Consider the following 19,562-nt stretch of genomic DNA (forward strand, 5'->3'; position numbering starts at 1 on the left):
TTCTTTACATTTAACTCTGAATTTCTTCTCCTGCAACGCATTGACCTTTCTGCTGTCGGAATGTTCTTATTCCTTCTCTTCTGTCTTTTTTAAGCGATCTTCCTCTTCTTCTACCTTTGCCTAGAACTCATGTCACACCGCAGAATAATCTTCTCAGAGTTGCGTAGTGCAACAGAAGTGGCACTAACACTGTTCTCGCCTCTTTCTTCGATGGCTAGGGCTGCCAGCAGTTCACGGGCGAGTTGATGTCTCTGTCGCACCACGATGTTGACGTTGCACAACACTGCCTCGCATTGGCACGCGCGACAATGGACTGCAAGTTGTCCTGCTGCTGTCACGTTTCGCAGAGATGTGGCATGTTCCCTGGTTCTATCATTAAAACAGCGCCCTGTCTGCACAATATAACACCTTCCACATGTTAATGGAATGTTATAAATGACTTCTTTTGACATTGGGCGCACCTTGTTTCGTGTGCGATATTACATGCGTCTCGGTGCCTACGTTGGTTTTCGCTTACCCTGCTTCACGTAGAATACCCCTTGTTCGGCGCGGAGTTTATCACTTGGACCCCTTGCCGGCCTGCGATCTTTTTTAGTCTGTGAGTGATGCCATGGAGGTATGGTGCTACCACTACGGGATTTCTAGAATTTTTCTTTGCTGTTCGCTCCATGCCTTCCTGTCCGCGCTTCAACTCCTGGGAGATTTTTTCACATATTTATACCAGTAGTGTTTCCGGATACCCAGAATCAAGTAGGCTAGACATCTCAGTGCCAAACCTCTTCTGGATGTGGTGTTCACATGACTTCTTCAAGGCAGACGTTAGTGCCGTGCTGGCAAACCCACGTTTCACGTTCTTTGAGTGTCCGGATTCCAACGGAGGACACCCTTTACAGGACCGAGCTTAGTATTGCCAGCAGACGTGGCAAGGTTAAGTCTAAGGCAAGATCAAGGCATCTGATAGATTTGTTTTGGGGTAGTTCATGAGTGAACTCAAGTCCCGAGCAGCTCTGTCGAAAGCATCTCGTGACATACTCGAGGCAACCGTTGTCCTGTTGTACTAACTCCGTGCTACAAAGTATTAAGAAATCATCAACGTAGCGGAAGATAACATCAATCCGGAAACCTTTCATGCTTCGTTGGATAGCAAGTCAGCATATTGCGAGAAACACATCGCTGAGGTAGGGAGCCACTGGAGACCCGATGCATACACTCCTTTTTTGCTCATACTGCTGATTTTGATAGGACACCACCGTCGCCTTCAGGTAAACAATTAGCAATTCCAAAAAGCTGCCGAGGAACATGCCAGTCGCACTTTAGAATGATGTGAGACATTGCTGTTCAATTGTTTCTCGAAGTATGTTTAGGAGGCTTCCATGCGGGATGGAGTAATACGTACATATCTTTTATGTCAAGGGAAAATGCAGAGGCAATGTTAGAACCATTTCCCTGCAGAAAGGAGATCACACTTTCTGAGTTCGGAATCTTGACAGGATCTTGTACCAGCACTTGGGACAGTTGTTTGGCCAGAAATGTTGACACTTGTGCTTGCCAAGTATTTCTTTCTGGTACAATTTCCCGGAACGGAACTCCCTCTTTATGTGTCTTCGATGCTTTGATTTTTATGACAAGACAGCCTAGCTGGTTATTTTTTAGTATCTTCAGGATGACTTTTTTTATAGATGCAGTTCTTTTTTGATCCACTGGAATGAAATTTTCTGCGATTACTTCATCGGCCCTTCCTCCGTACTTTACTTTATCGAGGATGACAAACCGAATTCGGAATTTCTTTTCCTGCAGCGCATTGACCATTCTGCTGTCGGAATGTTCTCATTCCTTCTTTTAGATCTTTTAGGAGCTCCATCTCCACTAAAAGAACTAGCATATACTACGTTGGTCAGAACTAATGCCGCTTCTTCCATATGGTCACCGTGGCAGGCATACCTAACTAACAACCTGGAATCCGTTCGAAGCAGAGCCCTCCGGCCGTTTCATTTATTACGACTATTCCCCCTACGCAAGCATATCAGGATTTCGCCAATCAGCTAACCTTGACACTCTTTGTCACCGCCGCAGGGTGTCTCGTGTTTCTTTTCTTCTTCGGACCTTTTATTACAACAGTCATCTCAGGCAAAGTTTGCTATCGCCTCCTTACAGCATTTTCCCTGGTCTCGACCATTCTTGAATACTCCGTCCAATTTCTTCGTCAACCGTCACTCACCAAATGTCTTGTTTAATCATTGGCCATCGACGACTGCAACTCACTGCCTCACGTAATTGTTTCCTTAAGTGACACTAAGAACTTTTCTGTAGCCATTAGCTTATTATTTCTGACCCTTAACTAGTTTACAGCGTGTTTTTGTTGATAAATAGTGTGTTATTTGTTTGTTTTTTGAAGTGTTCACTCCCTTGCGTAATGCCCCCAGGGCCCTCAAGGAATAATAAATGATGATGATGATGATGATGATGATGATAGTATTCCATTCACATGTGGGAGGTGTTATATTGGGCACACAGGGAGCTGTTTTAATGATGGAACCAGGGGACATGCCACATCTCTACAAAAGTTGACAGCAACAGGACACCTTGCAGCCCACTGTCGCGCATGCCAATGCGAGGCAGTGTTGTGCAACGTCAACATCGTGGGGCGATATAAAAATCAACTCGCCTGTGAACTGCTGGAAGCCCTAGCCATCGAAGAAAGAGGCGAGGACTGTGTTAGTGCCCCTTCCGTTGCACTACACAATTCAGAGAAGATTTTTCTGCGGAGTAACATGAGTTCCAGGCAAAGGTAGAAGAAGAGGAAGATCGTTTAAAAAATAAAAAAAAGCGAAGGAACGGGATCATTCCGTCAGCAGAAAGGTCAATGCGTTGCAGGAATAGAAATTCTGAATTAAGTGTAAAGAAAACGAAAACCTAAATCAATGTAAAGAATTAAAAAAAAAATCTAAATTAGTGTAAAGAAAAAGAAAAGCGGAGTCAAGGATTAGCAGAAAAGGGTAAAGGGGCGTTATTAAATGTTGCTAGTCCAGCGGTGCGAATGCTATAATATTTTCGCTGTGTGTTTTTCATGTTCAGCTGGCCCCATTCACAAGCAATGAGCCAACTTGCGCAGCTTGTGTCCGAGACATCGACTTGCTCTTCTTTGATTTACTGTAGATGCAATATTAAATAACTGGTTTTAGCCAGTTGAAGGATCGTATACAAACTGGACCGGCAAAGCAAATTACTGGTTATTTGTGATTGACACTAGGAGATTCCGGGAATCTTTTTGGTTGAATAACTGCCCGGGACTACTGATAAACGTTTCTTAGATTAACGCGTTTTCGATGTTTCAGTAGTTATAAACGTTACACTTAATCGATTCAATTAACCTTATTATTTAAATATGGGTAACATAAGGGTTCTTAATCTTTTGCTTATCCGATGTACCCGATTAGGTTAAATGTTCACATGTGACTTGGAACAAAGTCTAAGCGAAGCCCCAAAATGCGGTTCTTCCGCCGGAATTCTTTTGCAAAAACAAAAAGTGGATTTTTTTCACATTTGATATCTGGGAGATTGTAGTTCCGTTAAACACTATCCGTTCATAAAAACAATTAACTTTGGCTCTATAAGGTGTAATATATATTTACTATGTTCTATTTCGGTCACTAAACGGAAAGTGTAATTTCGTTATTATTCACTCCAACAATTATTTGCATCACTGGAGACTGCCGGTATCCTTTCAAACGTTAAATGCAATGTTTGCGCTCAAAAATGATCTGTAAGTTGTTTAATTTTAACCTTTAAATGTTCATCTTACTTTTGCTTCTAACTTTTTCAAATAAAATTTGGCTATAAATTATGTTCTAAATTCCCGTATTCGTTGTTTTATATTAATAAAAGTGTGTCAAAACAAAAAAGAACAATATTTTTGGACGGAAATAAAATGTGATCAAAACGTTATTTAATATCTTATTCCAAAGTAAAAAAAAACTAGCGTTTTTTTTGTTTCATTGGTTTAAAGAAGATGTTTAGGTACTTCAGTATTCTCTCGACACAACGAGGAAGGTGACAGCCGTCGGTAGGTGGCAGACGTCAGAGGAACCAGAATATGCTCTCAAAACGTTTTTCAAAAAAAAGAAAAAACTGAGGTTGACGCTCAGCTTTATTCGACAAGCGAAGTAGGCCGACTGGACATGGCATGCTTGCTGGAAGTGCTGAATAAGGTGCCACGCCTTCGAAGGAGCAGGACTGTATTGACATCTAGGGAAAAACAAATGAAACACCAACCGGAACTGTTAACGTGAGGACATATGACCGTTGAGTACCAGCCACACAGGTCCTATGGAGCAGGCGTTCTCGGCGCTGAAATTTACTTGAGTTGAACGGAGGTACTCCATTTCACCTTAAAGACGTGCTTATTATGAGATCATCCACAGCGCCTTGAGTCATTCTTCCTCGCGGTGTTTTCCCCCCGCATTCTTCAATTTAACGTTTTGCAATAACTGCGAGCACTTGCTAAAGCATTCTGCGACCTACGTTATATAAAAACAAGCGTTTTTTTTAATTTTAACTATGATTCTTTTGTTTTTTTTTGCACGTGAACACCAACTGTTAGGAAGCGTTACTGACCATTATTGCTTCGTTCCTGAGCTCAACCGGAACAGAAAGTTTTCCTGTAAAACAGAACTAGAATCACAAAAAAAAAGCCATTCATAGCGGAGAGTACTAGACACCTCATAATGCATGTGGGAATTGCGTGAACTTTCTGAATGCTTTTAATCATTATCGTTTAAATTCACTACATATCCTTTGGCATTCATCTCCGAAATGCACTACAGATCATTTGCATTTTTCTTTCCAAAAATGTTCTTACTTTACTATTTGTGAGAATTTTAACGAACACTACTTACCTGTGCATTAGTGGTTGTTCTTGTTGAATACTTAGTTCAAACTTACCTCCTATATTTCAGTCTTCCCGGCTGGAATACTTCAGCCACCATTTTTTCAAGACGGTGTGCCTTCGTAAGTGGTTTAAAAAAATTCAATTGAGTGTGGTCTCAAAATGGTTTCGTAGAATACGAAAACGTGTCGGCCACTGCACCAGCAATGTGGTAAATGTAATTAAAACTGAAAAGACAACTATTCTAGAATGGTAAAACAAATATTGAGGTTGACACTTTTAAGGGAGGCGGCATTCTTTTGCCATTGTTTTCCTCGCGACTTGATTGTGTAACGCGCATTGCAGTGCAATGAGTACATAATACGCAGAACACTGCACACACTAGCATAAATTCAAAATAACGGAAAATACATAGGGAAAATTCGAGCTTATATTGAAAAGTATCCGAAATTAATATGGAAGCAAACTAAATCTTAATTAATTTATGCTTCGTTTTTCGTCGTATATCCCTGGAAGCACAACATACTCGGTCCAATGTTTCTCCAGTTTCTCCATTCTCTTTGAGAAGTGATTTTCTTCTAGGTTCCCAGAAAATGCTTGACAGCCTCGATGGCCTCTTTCATTTGGCCCAATGTTTTCACCAGTCAGAAATGTTATAAATCTCGGAGCCAGGTGTAAGTACGAGGAAGCCAGTGCAAGCGAGTATGGTGGATACGGAAGAATTCTGAGCTTCAGTTCTGTTAATCCTTGCTCATCCAGCGAAATTGCTAAATCCAGCTAATTTGCTCCGGATTGATGAGATACGACACTCACATTGCATAAAGGCAACTTTTATCTTAATATCTAAACTATAAATAGGGTTTCGTGTGTTCAGTACTTAATTTGCTTGAAATTCCGGGGTTATTTATCGGTGTTTATATTGTAACGTCCCTGACTGTTTACCCCGCGTACGGGTCAAGTACTGTACAAAAAAGCCTAGAAACGTTACTAAAACATTTTACTCCATCGGAAGAGTCTGAACCTGGAACCGGTGCTGATTAGCTCCCTAGCTCGTGGATGTGGCTGTTCCTTTTCTGCTCGGGTACCTCGTGTTTCTTGTTCCTCCTTCATTTTTTTCCTTCAACCAATGGCTCTTCGGTTTTTCTGGTATTCATAAACTTCAGATAGACACGGCTGGTAAAAACCTCCGGCGGTCCCGCCGGGAACGTACCGCTACAGTATCTTTCCTTTGATTCGGTGTTTTTTGGTGTCTAATTTTAATGCCGGGGAGAAATCGATGTTCATCGGGCTTGTGTTGTAAAGCGACTGTCTAATGACTAGAGAAAATAGTATTATTATTTATACGTTAGTATAAATTATATAATATAGTATAAATTACATAATGTTAGTATAAATTATATATAATAATAGTTCAGTGCGGCTGTGTTCCAGGTTAGTGAGAAGAAAACAAATTTAAAAAGTAAGATAAAACGTTTCTTCCCGAAAAGCTGGCTTTTTTTTCTCTTCAAGGACAACTCAAATTTGGCCTTTTTCGGTTTTCACCGATTCGGAGAAATCCGCTTCGGGGGTAAATATTGCTATTTATCGGTGTACGTCGAAAACTTGGAAGAGTAAGTAAAAACTACTCAAGAAGAGTGGTTGTTTGGGCGAGTTGGTTTGACATCTTATACAATCTTGTGCGCAACAAAAACGAGGACAAAAGCAGAGAAGAGGACACAACAAGGCGCCTTGTTGTGTCCTCTTCTCTGCTTTTGTCCTCGTCTTTGTTGCGCACAAGATTGTATAAGATATAAAAACTACTCGTTCATAAACACTCCCCTCTCAGGTTCCATAATTTTACGGACTTATATTCGGCGAGTTCCTAAAACATGTTATGGATTTTGTTTACAATTTCGTGCGTGGCAGCCGTTTTTGGAACGTCCTGAACGTGGTTCGTCACTTGGGTGCCTCCGCCCATCCTTGAATACCGAAACCCAAAAACTCACGGTGGAAAATGAAGGACCTAAATTCCCAAGAGCAGAATCTAACCTGGATGTCGTTTCCTCCCAAGATTTTTCTTTGAAACAAAACATATGACCGATCGGACTTCTTTTTTAATCAATATTCGAAATCCAGAAATACTGTCGACACCATGATAATATCTGTAAAAATTCGTCCTCCTAGAGGCGGTTATGGAAACAATTGAATTTAGACTGAGACAAGTAAATATCCTGCTGAAGCTCTCAAGATCCTGAGAATCAGCTACCCGTGTTTGTATGGATAACCAATTTGCTTGAAAGATACGTCCACTTATTATTCCTGAGAGCAATATAGTATGGGTCAGAAACACCGAATGAACAGAGACGAGAATTGTGTTTTACAGCATGAAACGCATAACGGAAACCCCAATCCCCCATTTTTCTTTGGTCAATCCCTCCACAGTGAATTTCTCGTTTAAATTTAGTGGGAAAACTAAATTGATGTTTAAGTCTGATCACGTGACCTCATGGCACGTGATCAGATGTCACGTGATCTGTACACCAATTACGTTTTCCCGCCAATGTCCGCGGGAATGGTCCCATAACCTATACACCAACTCAGTTCTTCCTCTAAATCTGTCTGGGAAATTGATGTCAAGTGACCTAAACACCCACAGTTTCTCCGCTACATCTAGCAAGGAAATTCGCGTCAAGTGACCTGACCACACTTGACACATCAACACAATTTTCCTACTAAATTTAGCAAAGAAATTTACGTCACATGGCCTTCACACCAATTTGGTTTTCCCGTAAAAATTAGCCGGGAAATTGACCCCACGTGAATTAAACATCCAATCTGCCCCCTCGAAAGTACTTGGGATGTTGATAAAAACAAAGGTTCTTCACTCCACGAAACTATGGTTTAATGTCTGCTAAATGGTTCCAAACTATCGTATCTTAAATTCTGCATTTTAAGCATAATTTTTTGGGAACGAACTTCAGGAGGGGTTGGGGTAGCGCTCATTGACTTCGGTTAAGTAAGACTTTTGCTTAACATTATGAATACTAGCACGATTCGACCAATATGGCCCGATTAAAATCTATTTTCAAGAATGCCCGATATAAACTGCGAAAAAATATACTTTCATTAGGTACTTACTCAGGACACGCCGGCCATTTAAAGATAATCGAGATTTTTTTTCCTGACGCTTTAATTAATCAAAACACGAACAATTCACCTGCGATAGGTATCGACGTACCTCAAGGATAGGTAGCACGAGTAGGGACTCTGTCAGTACTTTTTTTATAGAGAAGGGGTTCAAAAAGACATTAGATCAGATTCGCACTGTACTTTTAGGTTAATGCAAACTATATTTTGCCGGGGCAATCTTTTTTTCCGAGCTTATGTGACATCATAATCTGGTTATGGCTCGCTTGAATGAAGCAGTTTCCAAAACTTTTATGGATTCCATGCATATTTGCTTGATTCTCCTCAACATGTCACCCCATGGCATACATTTTATGAATTTTACTTGGGCTATTCAGTATCATCCTTAATCTAGTCCAGGGTCTGACAAACGGCGGTTCGCGAGCCGCATTCGGCTCGTCGCAGGTCCAAGTGCGGCTCCCTACTCCCCGGTAGACGGGCCATCTTCCCCTTCTCTGTCCACAAGACGACAGTTATAGAATTTAAAAAAAAGCTCAGTCTTGGCAGCTTTGTACTATCCGACGTACACACAAGTGGACTGCTTTTTGACACAGCGATGTGTCCTGTGACCGAGTTTCGTTTATTTTTCTATAAATAATTTCGAACTGCATACGGCATAACCGGCATCAGGAGCAGTGGCTGACTAGCGAACCACGCACTCATTTTTGCTTAGCGGTTGAAGAAACGTTCTGACCATTGGTGTTATTTGTTGTAGTTGACAATTATATTTTTCCCCTTGGAAAAATGGCAGTTTCTTCTGTATCGTTTCTTATTAAAAGTAGCCCCTCTTTCCTATTTCTTTTTTGCGGCTCTCTGAACTTTTGTAATTTCGTCTGCGGCTCCAACTTCATGTCACACAGGCCACTCTTGATTTATTCCATGTGTCTTGCGACGCATCTTTTTTGGAATCATCGTGGGAAATGTGACGAAGGCTGTAGGTTATCACCACTCAAATATAGTTGAGAAAACTTGACCAAGAGAAGAAAAGTCCTCTATTTACAATCGAGGCATCTTCCGAACTGCCTAAGCACAAAAAAAAAAAAAACCTCTCGTGACCGACCCACCATTTCAACTTCCTTAATTATAGCCTCCTCTATACTCACAATGCCTGGCAGTTCGACGACAGAGCCATAGAGTGCCCGGTCGCAGATTTGGAACGCGAGGATCTGGTAGCGCAGAGAATTTCTGGGGGACCTAATCGTCAGCGAACAGCTTTTGCAGCGGCCAGGACCCGAAACATGCGTTTCAAACCCGACGAGAAAAGAAGGGGTAGCGCGAGGAACCCGAGCAGCACGAGCGGACATTCCATCGCTCGGGAGAAGTGTGTTTCGGCGTCTCGCCGCAGCGGGGCGCCTGTCACGTTGCTCTCCTTTCATCCGTTGTCCGCCGCTCTACGTTCTCAATTTCGGCGGCCGCGTCCCGTGGCAATCTGCCAGGCCTTGTCAGTATAGAGTAGGCTATGCCTTAACCATGGTGGAAGAAATACATTTAGGTGATGGCTCAGGCCGCTCTTCACGCGGGGAACAAGCGACCAGATCGTGTTCGGCGGTATCCTCAAACCAGGAGTAGTTAGTTCCGCGCCAGCGCGGAGGGCGCTGAGCTATGAGCACCATGGGTATGAGGTCCCTACTCGGCGACCACGGTGTCGGCCGCGTAGCGAGCTCGCTTTTTCGCGGTGTGGTGGTGGTGTGCGGCCAGCGGCTGGCCTCGCGTTTTGCTTTGGTGCTTTGTCGATGACAGGTGCCACCATCGTGAGCGAAGGTGAGCCTTAGCCCGAATAAGAAGTTATGCTATAAGAATGGGAAAGACGTGCTTCGATCGCAACTGCTATTCGAGGTATTTCTTCCACCTTGTGCATTTACTCTATCCTGAAGCCTGCGAAGTTCGGCAACTGTAGAGTAGTTGAAGGGGAGAGGCCATTACTTGGCGTCAAGCACGTACCCGGGATCTTGTTTCGGGGGGGGGGGGGGGGGGGGGGGGCGCCCATGACAAAATGGTGTATGAGGGGGAAGGGACGAGGAGGTCCAAGGCAAAACGGAAAATTTCGGGAGAAGGAAGGCCCGGGCCCCATGCCCCCCCCCCCCCCCCCCCCCCAGTGGCTACGTTCCTGCTCGACGTGTCAGATCTCAGAGCCCTGATAAGAACGTACAAAAGCCCGTTGTCTTCTCATTTCGTTGATTAAGTGAAGACCAAGCTTGACAGTCGAATTTCTGTGAAACACTGGGAATCCGAAGATTTCTGGACAGCAAATGCTGAAGGAACAAGTCTGTGGACTGCATACTATATTATGTAACTGGGTTTATGATTGTGAAAATGAAAAGTCTACAGGCTGCCCGGCATGCCGATCCGCTTTCAGCATCGCCAAGAACACTTCGGCTGAAGCAGCACTGACAAACGTGACGAACAAAGCAGGCATTATGCACCCCAACAGGAACCTTTTCCAGCTACCGAAAAGCAAGCGGAACAGTTATTTGTGGAAAATAAAACCCACTAGCCTATCTGCAGGGGCACAATCGGCGGTGTCCTTGACACATTAGCAATAACGTTTCCATGCGCTGAACACAAAGAAACAATTGCCCAGTTCCTCCACCACTACATCAGCATGCGAATGCGACAACACTAACCATATTACCATGAGTAGGAACAAACAAGCTCAAGAAAAGAAGAAATCAGCAAAGCAGTGCTCGTTTTAGTTTAAATGCGTGGGCGAGAAACACGGGATGTAGGAAATGGCGTAATTTGGTCGTACGCAGTGAATTTAGATTTTGTATACATTTTAAAGCACAACTTTTTATCAGGTATCTTTTTACGTGTAGGACGGGGTGACGCCATATTGTGAGTGTATAGATGAAAAGTGATCTATGTCCCATAACCGCTACTACTGTTTGACTTTCAGTCACAGTGTCCTCATTTTAGTCTATGTCATCATAACTACAAATGTTTTCTACTAACATCGTTTCTATGTACCATAGTACCAGTTGACATCGTGTGTATAAATCATTTGTAATGCCTTTCTGCGCATGTAAATAATTATTTAGGCCCCACTATGTAACAATATTCGATTTTTTTCCAATAAGAAGGCAGGAGCAAGGTGGAAAAAACTCCCCCGATCCGGATAAAGCCACGCAATGTGCGTAAACAATTTACGGAACTGTTACCAAACATTGTTGGGCAAAATATGCGAGCACGGCCCAACTGTTTAACGAAATTATTTTAAATTACTCTAAATTATTGAAAAAAGGAAGCAGATTGTGTCCGGAAGCTTTATATTTATACCAGTATTTTGTCAAGTTGATTCATCATCGGAATGTTCTCATTTAAAGCACAGCAACCGCACGGGGAAATGGCAATCAGTGCAAATGCGCCAACATAAATTCATGATTTCATCACACAGTACACAGGGACAGAGTAAAGAATGCATAATTTCCTTCGAAAACCCTCTACACAAGCCTTCCCAAGCCCCTTTATAGTTGATCGCCATATATCCCCGTGCGAGTGAAGCACGCTCGGTGTGCCGAATATAATGTGATCGCCGCATCGGGCAGAGAGTCATCACCTAAATGTATTAATTCCACCGTGGCCTTAACACATGAATCTCGCGCTAGCCAGCACGAGTGCCGTCAGTTCACACATACACCGGGGCACACGAGCAAATAAAAATACGTAAACCAAAGAGCACGAGTGTGGGTCTCATTCTTGTGTCCCTTCACGAGATAGCGCGGCTGATTCTCACAACCACATTGTGACGTATTCACCAAGGTGGCCCTGGGGTGTCTATTTTTCCTTTAGCCTTCAAGGAAGCGCGCGAGATTTGAAAAAGCTCACGTGTCTAAGAGCACTAATAGCGTTGTTCGCTAGAGGGTACAGTCACCTAACATTGTTTTTAAATGTTGTGTGCCCTTATTTTTTCTTCTTAAAACTACAAAATTTATGTACAAAAATGCTTCTTTTATCTAAATCACAAAATGAGATCTTTCTCGACGCTTTCTACAACTTTTGTATGGGAAGGCTTGCAAGCGAATTATTACTAAGAGAGCTAGTTAATTCATTTGTATTAAGTATCCAGTTTGGCACACCTTAAAAATGAATTGACTTTCTCAATGGGACCGTGAACAACACCGCACTTGTTCAATAGGTGTGACAGCTTTTTCCAAATAATTGGGACAGTAAACGCCAAAACAAAGACATTTAAAGGACAGTTCACATAAATCACTTGTCCTGCATCTTTTTGTTTTAAATATTTTAACAATAACGCGGGGACATTACAACGTCACAACCCCAAAATACTTTATGCCGTTCCTGCGTACCGTGTACTGTAAAACGTTTTATATTTGCGTCCCCTCCTTTTCGCGAATCTGTTACAAAGGACATAAACGCAGCAACTGAATATCGTGAATTCCAGACGCTTGCGTTGAAACTGTTAGGCCCGAAATTTTCGCGTGCACTTAAATTTTCCAAAATTTTCAATTTCGCGAAAATTAAGGGCTTTCGAACATTAAGGGTTTTACTCTATTCTATTCGCGTGACAATAACCTTAAATTTATAATACAAAAATTCTACGAAGCGGCACATTCTCAAATGCCTGTTGGGAGCGACCGAGGCAGCGTCTTCGGAAGTAATAGTGAGAACGGTATTTTACTTGTGTACTGTTAGAGCATTGGATTTCAAACCATTCTTTGAAACACCACGCCTCTGAGGGCCCTCTGGGAAGTTCTTGAAATTAGATAGTTACAAAAACATATTTACTTCAATGCCACACCCTAAAACTCTGCATGATATTAATCTTTCATAACAAAGTGTAAGTGTGTTTCCAGATGTGCGGCTAATGTTTTTTTTTGTATTCTTCAGATCAATCAATATGGGAGCTATTGGGATGATTATAGGTCATGAAATTTCTCATGGGTTTGACGATGGTGGTAAGTAGTCATTATATTTGTTTTAAATTTTAACGCACCGTATTTTTTTGTGTATAATCCGCGGACTATACATGTTTAAAAGTTGCTATTTTACCCGGTGCCTACTATCGAAAGGGCCGAACTATAGACTCTAAAAAAAGCCGTGCGGCTACTTTCTCGCACAACACTAGGAAAAGCAATCACCGCAACTTACGGAGGCAGCTCAGTGAATGACGATGCCGAAAGATATGTTTAGATCAAGAATCGCGCTGTAAGTTGTGACATTAAGCAATGGAAAACGTCATGCTTGCATTGCTTAATGTCACAACTCAGACTTCGTTTCTTGGTGTAAAGAAATGTTTCGGCATCGTCATTCGCCGAGCTGCCACCGTAAGTCGGTGATTGGCTCTCCGAGTATTGTGGGGGATAGTATAGGCGCACGGGCGTTTTTTAGAGTATGCGTTACTGTTATTTCCCTCGATAAAAGAATATTATTATGATTCAAGGACCCCCATACTACTAAGACTAGCGGCGCATCTAAAATAAACTGCCACTTAGCCCCCCCCCCCAACGTCAAAATAGGTTTTCCCTCTCCTTAAAAGAAAGGTTTTTCGGACGCCCGTGGTATGTTAACGGTGATTTATGTATGACAGAAGCTCCTTTGTGAACACTAATACAGCTGACATTTGTCAAGTTGTGCTGTGTACGATAATTTTTATATTGTGGTTGGGCACCAAGTACGGACTCTGCACCGTCTGTCGACCATCTAAGGAAAAGCTTTTTTTTCGGCTGAAGTCGGCCTTTGCGGACGATTCACTATGTGCGGAACCGAAAAATACGGTTGTACAGTTCAGTGTGTTCCTGATATCAAGCTCAAACTTCGATAAGGCGATTTTTGAAAACCTTTATTCTAATAACGTTTGTAAGAAAAAAATCTCATACATTTATCAGCAGCTATCAAATAGGATTTACCTCAAGTAAAAAAAGCCCCCCCCCCCCCCCCCGCGAGCCTTGTTAAAAAAAAAAACGGAGGATATGAACATTAGATGTTTCAATTATTTTTATTGTTTCAATTTTTCGACCATTATTCTTGCCGGCATACGGGGTCATAAGAAATGTCGCTCAGAAGAACAGAAATATTGCACCGTTTCGGCGACGCGGCGTTATGTTCAAGTAACGCAGGACAAGACATCTTATTGCGATGCAGTTTGATGCACCTTAATCCGCTACAAGCATTTATGGCGGTAAGTCAAGGGTGGCAAGATCACATCTTTATCTCAATAAATCTGCGTGACATATAGGTTAAATTACTCCGAATGAGCCCCTGCATGTGTGTCAAACACGTTTGCTGACTGCCTTGAATTAGTTTACTTCTGGAATCAAGATGGTTTAGGCCAGTGATTTTCCTACACATCCCCTAGGGGAGGGGGGGGGGGAGCGGAAGTATTACACCACCCTTGTTTTTCAGAAGGCACCCCCCTAATTCGCAACAACTCCTTTGTTCTAAATGCCCCCTCCCTAACCCTCCCCCCTTGAAATTTAAACACCAACCCTAACTTCAATTTCTGGAGAAACCCGTGCTCCAGGCACGCTTGATTATAGTTGCTTTCACAGTGATAACCTTTTGATAGCACCTTTACAAAGTTCCAAAGCTATAAGCGGAAATTGATCACACCCAAAGTTCCTTAAAAAAAGTTGATCGACGCGGACGCGATCTTCATGAGGTTTTGCTCCTGGACTACTTGCATCTTGACGGGCGATTCCTGCGGGAACAGCTTGTCGAACGTTTTCCCCTCCTAGAAGGCACTCTTGAGTATCTGGTTCTCGACCAGCTCGGAAATTTCACTATCTCCGTGCATGTGCTTGTACATCTTGTCGTTGTCGATGTTTTTCTTTTTAACGCTTCCCGAGCATTACGAGAAAAACACACACACACTCGCAGAGTACGTAAAAAATTAGTTTGATACTTTAACCCTACGTTTAAGTAAACAAAAGCGGCCGCCAGATAGCCAAAAACATGTTTTTCGAGTAAAACTCGTCGAACCATCAGGATTCCCCTAGGTCCTTATCTCAAACCAACGTTACTGAAACACTTAGTTGGGAAACTCACCGTTGAAACCTTGGCCGCTGGCGTCCACCGAGACCGAGCTAAATACGAAAACAGCGCCACTCCTAATCTTTTACTTTTCTGTGGTCACCTTGCGCTTTCAGAAAGCATGTTTTTGCGTAAAAAAAAATGAAAAAAAAAATTTTGTAGTAACTTTTATTAGAGTTTAGCACGAAATGATGGACGCGTGATGTTTTCTAAAATCTTTAGTTGGAAAGTTCTTGCGGCGCTACTAATATTGTTTTTGTGCAACCACGTCTCAGCGGTGATTTCAGGTAGCGCGTCCCGACCTTGGGGCATCCTAACTGCGGCAGTAATTGGCGGCGCGTCCGCTTGGGTGGCACCCCTGAAACGCCTTTTCCCGTATCTGTTTTGGCGCCGAAATGGCCGATCAAACCCAAAATATAAGTCACAGTGGACGCTGTCGAATGCGGTACTCCATCCAGTTCCTCGTGTTGCCGCTGCGGGAGAAATGGCGGCAGCGGGATCGTCATTAGCTTGGTTCTCGAGTACGAATCGGTGACACTTTTTCAGGGAAGGCTCTATGGCAGTTTCCCAACTGAGTGGTTCTAGAAACTGTGGCCAGCGGCATCTTTATACGCATTACCGGCACAATTAGCGCCACCAGCCCTGTGTACTCGCAACCAAATTCGCACGAATAAACGTCGTTGTCTCTCAGTAATCACCGCGTTCGTGTGTGTCTTTACGAGCTGTCTACCTGGTGTCAGAAGACAGAAAGAACCCGGCGAAGTAGGCCTAATCTCGAAAGGACTAACGGTCAGTCATCGCCGAACAGCCGCGCAACCCTGCCGCTGCAATTGCTACAGCAGCGACACCGGGAAACGTGACATACCTGCTACCAGTCCCGAAGCGCCTGGATAGGGCTTAAGATCTTTGGGTGGCATGGAAACTTTAGCCGAGTGAGTACAAGCTCTACGCGACTGCGACCGGGCTCGCAAAGAAACCTAAAAAAATTCAAGAAGCGACGTTTTTGGTCGTAATCGGCGAAGAGGGCGGAGGATCTTCCGCACGTTCAATTTCGAAACGGAACCGGATCGCCACGACGTAGAAAAACTATTCGAAAGATTTGAGGAGCACTGCAAGCCCGTCGTTAAAGTCGCGTACCACGACTTCGTTTTCGGCACGAGAGACAAAGAGTCGGGAGAACGCTTCTATGAATGGCTGACGGAGTTTCGTAGGCTCATCCAGAACTTCGAGTAAGGGCAGCTTTGAGAGAGGATGTTGAAGAGCCGCATCATCCTAGGCATAAAGGACAAGCGGTTGCAAAGCCATCTGATCAACTAGAACCCAGATTTCCAAGAGCTCGGAAACATTTGTCGCACGCGAGAGAAAAGCAAGCAGCAGGTAGAAGAGATACAGAAAACGACCCACGTAGGCCGCAGCAACGCCGACATGCTCCAGGACCGCACTGAAGAGCGCAACTTCGTACAGAATAACAAAGCGTGCGCGAAGTGCGGTTACGGGTACCACGAGAACTAAGCCTGCCCCGCAGAAAGCAAGAGATGCAACCAGTCCGGGAAACGCAACCACTTCGCGAGCGTCTGCCGATCAAAGGAGCCTAACAAGAGAGGCGGCGGACAGATAAAGACCGGGAAAGTTGACAGCGTGGAATGCGAAGAAAGCTGCTTTCTACGCGCCGTCTCGTCGAGCTACAATCAAAAAGGTGGAGTTTGGAAAGTCGAAGCCAACATTGAAGGCAACCCAGTGTTTGGAACCAAGCAACGCACTACTCAACACATTTTTCGGCCAGAAAAATTAAATTATAATGCAATTAAATGCAAAGGTGCAAGCGAGCTGGACAAGAATGACGTCAGAAAAAGAAAGCAGCCGGAAAGGTGATTTTGCAAGTGTCCAGCCAAGACGGAGCTGCTCGGGCACAGTTTTTCGTCGTGCAAAACCAGGTGCAAGCAACCTTCAGTGGTGAACTGTCCCAGGAGATAGGCCTCATCAAACTTGTGGCCACAGTGGCAGAAGAGGGCCAACTCTACGAAGCGGCACGACCGTTTGAAGAGACGTTCAAAGGCCTAGGTTAACCACGTGGGGTGGTGTCTACTGAAATTAAGTCTAAAGGGCCCTTCAAAACTTTTTAAAAGGATTGAAAGGTCATTCAAGAATTGTTAACAGGTATGACGTACCCCTTAAGAGACTCGTCTAAAGGGCCCATCAAAACGTTTTGATGGGTTTGACATACCCTTTAAAAAGTCTAAAGGGCCCGTCAAAACCTTTTGAAAGGTCTAAGGGGGACTACAAAGATTTCTTAAGAGGTTTAAAGGACCCTTTAAGATTCCTTGATGCGTTCTGGGCCCCGTCAGAATCTTTCTTAAAGGGTTTGAAATGCCCTTTATAAAGTTCTAAGGGGTTTCTTTAAATGCCTGTGGGGCCTTCAAACACACCCGTCAAACAATTACAACCAACTCACAGAACTTTGTTAAAGTAAGACAAACTGTAGCCTGCCAGTTGTATTTGTTTGCAATTTCTAATTCAACATCTTTAGTGCTCAAAATACTAAGCAAAAATTATGACTTTGCGTGTCTATCTTGAAGTAACAAGAACTAATCCAGTCAAGTAACAATGTAAGTAATCAAGTATCGTTTACAACCAGGAATTGTAACAATTTATTTTTAATGTAAATTTGTAATTCACTACATAGTTGAAGTAATAGGCACAAGTCTGATTCAATGCGTGTGTATATGTCAGTCAATTTTATTTAACGAGTTTAACAAAATCAAGGTACATAAAATGCACCGATACATTCACTGCAAAACTTCAAGGAAACTCAATAACCGAAGCAATATAAGCGCACGCTGGTTGTCATGCTGTAAGCTGTTGAAGAAGTGGAGGTGGAAGAAGATCGGAGAGGCTCGGGCTGGAAGAGCTCGCTGCAAGGACTCTTTGGCTGTGATCCGAACAAGCGACCGGCTGTGCTTGGCGATGCTCCGAGCAGGCACCGGCGGGCTAAACCACAGTTTCGACGGTGAGCTGACCAATTCCCGAAGCGACGGACTTCGACAGTGATCTGACCAATTCCCGAGGCGACGAACTTCGACGGTGAGCTGACCGATTCCCGAAGCGACGGACTTCGACGGTGAGCAAACCAATTCCCGAGGCGACGAACTTCGACGGTGAGCTGACCAATTCCCGAAGCGACGGACTTCGACGGTGAGCTGACCAATTCCCGAGGCGACGAGCTGCGACGGTGAGCTGACCAATGCCCGAAGCGACAGACTTCGACAGTGAACTGAGCAGGTGCGGAAGTAACGACCTTCGAATATCGACCAAGAACCTGAAGGCTGAGGTCAACTTCAATCCTATCGTCAACGGGACTGAATGTGAGATGAGCCTCTTTATTACAACTGTACATTTGTAATTAGTCGTACTGTCTGATAAAGAGCGGCAATACTTAAAGCGAGGAGGGCAAATCAGTGACAATCTTGTATTGAACACGCGTTATGTATTTATTTATTTCCCTCATTTATTTGGTGTGGCATCGTAAAATGTGATATCCATTATTTTCGTAAACCAGTGCTGAATGATGCCTTCTCATTGCAGCATAGTAGTGAATATGCGGAAAATAGTGTGTTTCTGAACATGTGGCACTGAACCCAAACAGAAATTTAAAGTGTAGGAGTCGAGTTCTTACCTACATTATAATTAGCTAGGTGATCGTCTTGCAGCATCTGCCACTAAATCTCTGTGTTTATCTCGACTTGCTGTAACAATTCGTTAGAATGTGATCAAGTTTTATGTTGTGTGACCTACAATTCAAGTATAAATGTTTGTTCTGTGTATAACATTCAAATGAAATTTTGCTTTCATCCTACGTTGAAATCTTGTCTTGGTCAATTGTTTGAAATCATCTGGGCCTGCCATGCAGCTTTCTTTAAAGCTGTATTCCTGGCTCGAGAGGTTTGGAGCACCTATACTCCATTTCATACTGGGTACGCAATGCTGTCAAGGCTACTGGCACGAGCATCTGACTATATGATGAGCTTTGTGCACGCCTTTGCACTTGATGAAGCCACATGCGCGTGTTAGTAGCCTTGACAGTGTTTTACACTAATTATAAAACGGAGTATAGAGAATTCAATTTCTGAGGGGCTAATGGGTCTAAAGGTTTGAGAGATATAAAGGGTTGATGGATCTAAAGGGTTGATGGGTCTAAAGGTTTGTGGGTCTAAAGGGTTTATGGGTCCAAAGGGTTGACGGGTCTAAAGGGCTGACGGGCCTAAAGGGATGACGGGTCTAAAGGGTTAACGGGTCTGAAGGGTTTGAAGGGCTAAGAGGGTCCCATAACACAACAAGGCTGATGGGTTATTTTCAAAAGGGGTACCACATAAAACTGCACCAAGGATCGCAAGGTGTAGTTAAGCCAGCCCGTAGCGTCGCACTGGCCCTCTTTGACAAGGTCAAGGCTGAACTCGACCGAATGGAAGCAAATGGAGTGATACCCCCCTCACCGAACTGACTGCATGCCAGCCAGACAGTAGTT

At 43.5% G+C, this 19,562-nt stretch overlaps 1 protein-coding gene across 1 annotated transcript in view; it reads left to right on the top strand.

Annotated features, from left to right (window-relative positions):
- The window catches only part of LOC120841965 (neprilysin-1-like), a 171,987-nt gene that overhangs the window by 116,951 nt on the left and 35,474 nt on the right, over positions 1-19,562 (top strand). Inside the window, exons 15-16 of the mRNA XM_040212953.1 lie at positions 4,956-5,007; positions 12,899-12,970. Of these exons, the coding sequence (XP_040068887.1) occupies positions 4,956-5,007; positions 12,899-12,970 (124 nt within the window). The remainder of the gene's footprint in view (positions 1-4,955; positions 5,008-12,898; positions 12,971-19,562) is intronic.

The sequence above is a fragment of the Ixodes scapularis genome, unplaced genomic scaffold (assembly GCF_016920785.2).
Source record: "Ixodes scapularis isolate PalLabHiFi unplaced genomic scaffold, ASM1692078v2 PGA_scaffold1__304_contigs__length_218370807, whole genome shotgun sequence".
Taxonomy (NCBI): Eukaryota; Metazoa; Arthropoda; class Arachnida; order Ixodida; family Ixodidae; genus Ixodes; species Ixodes scapularis.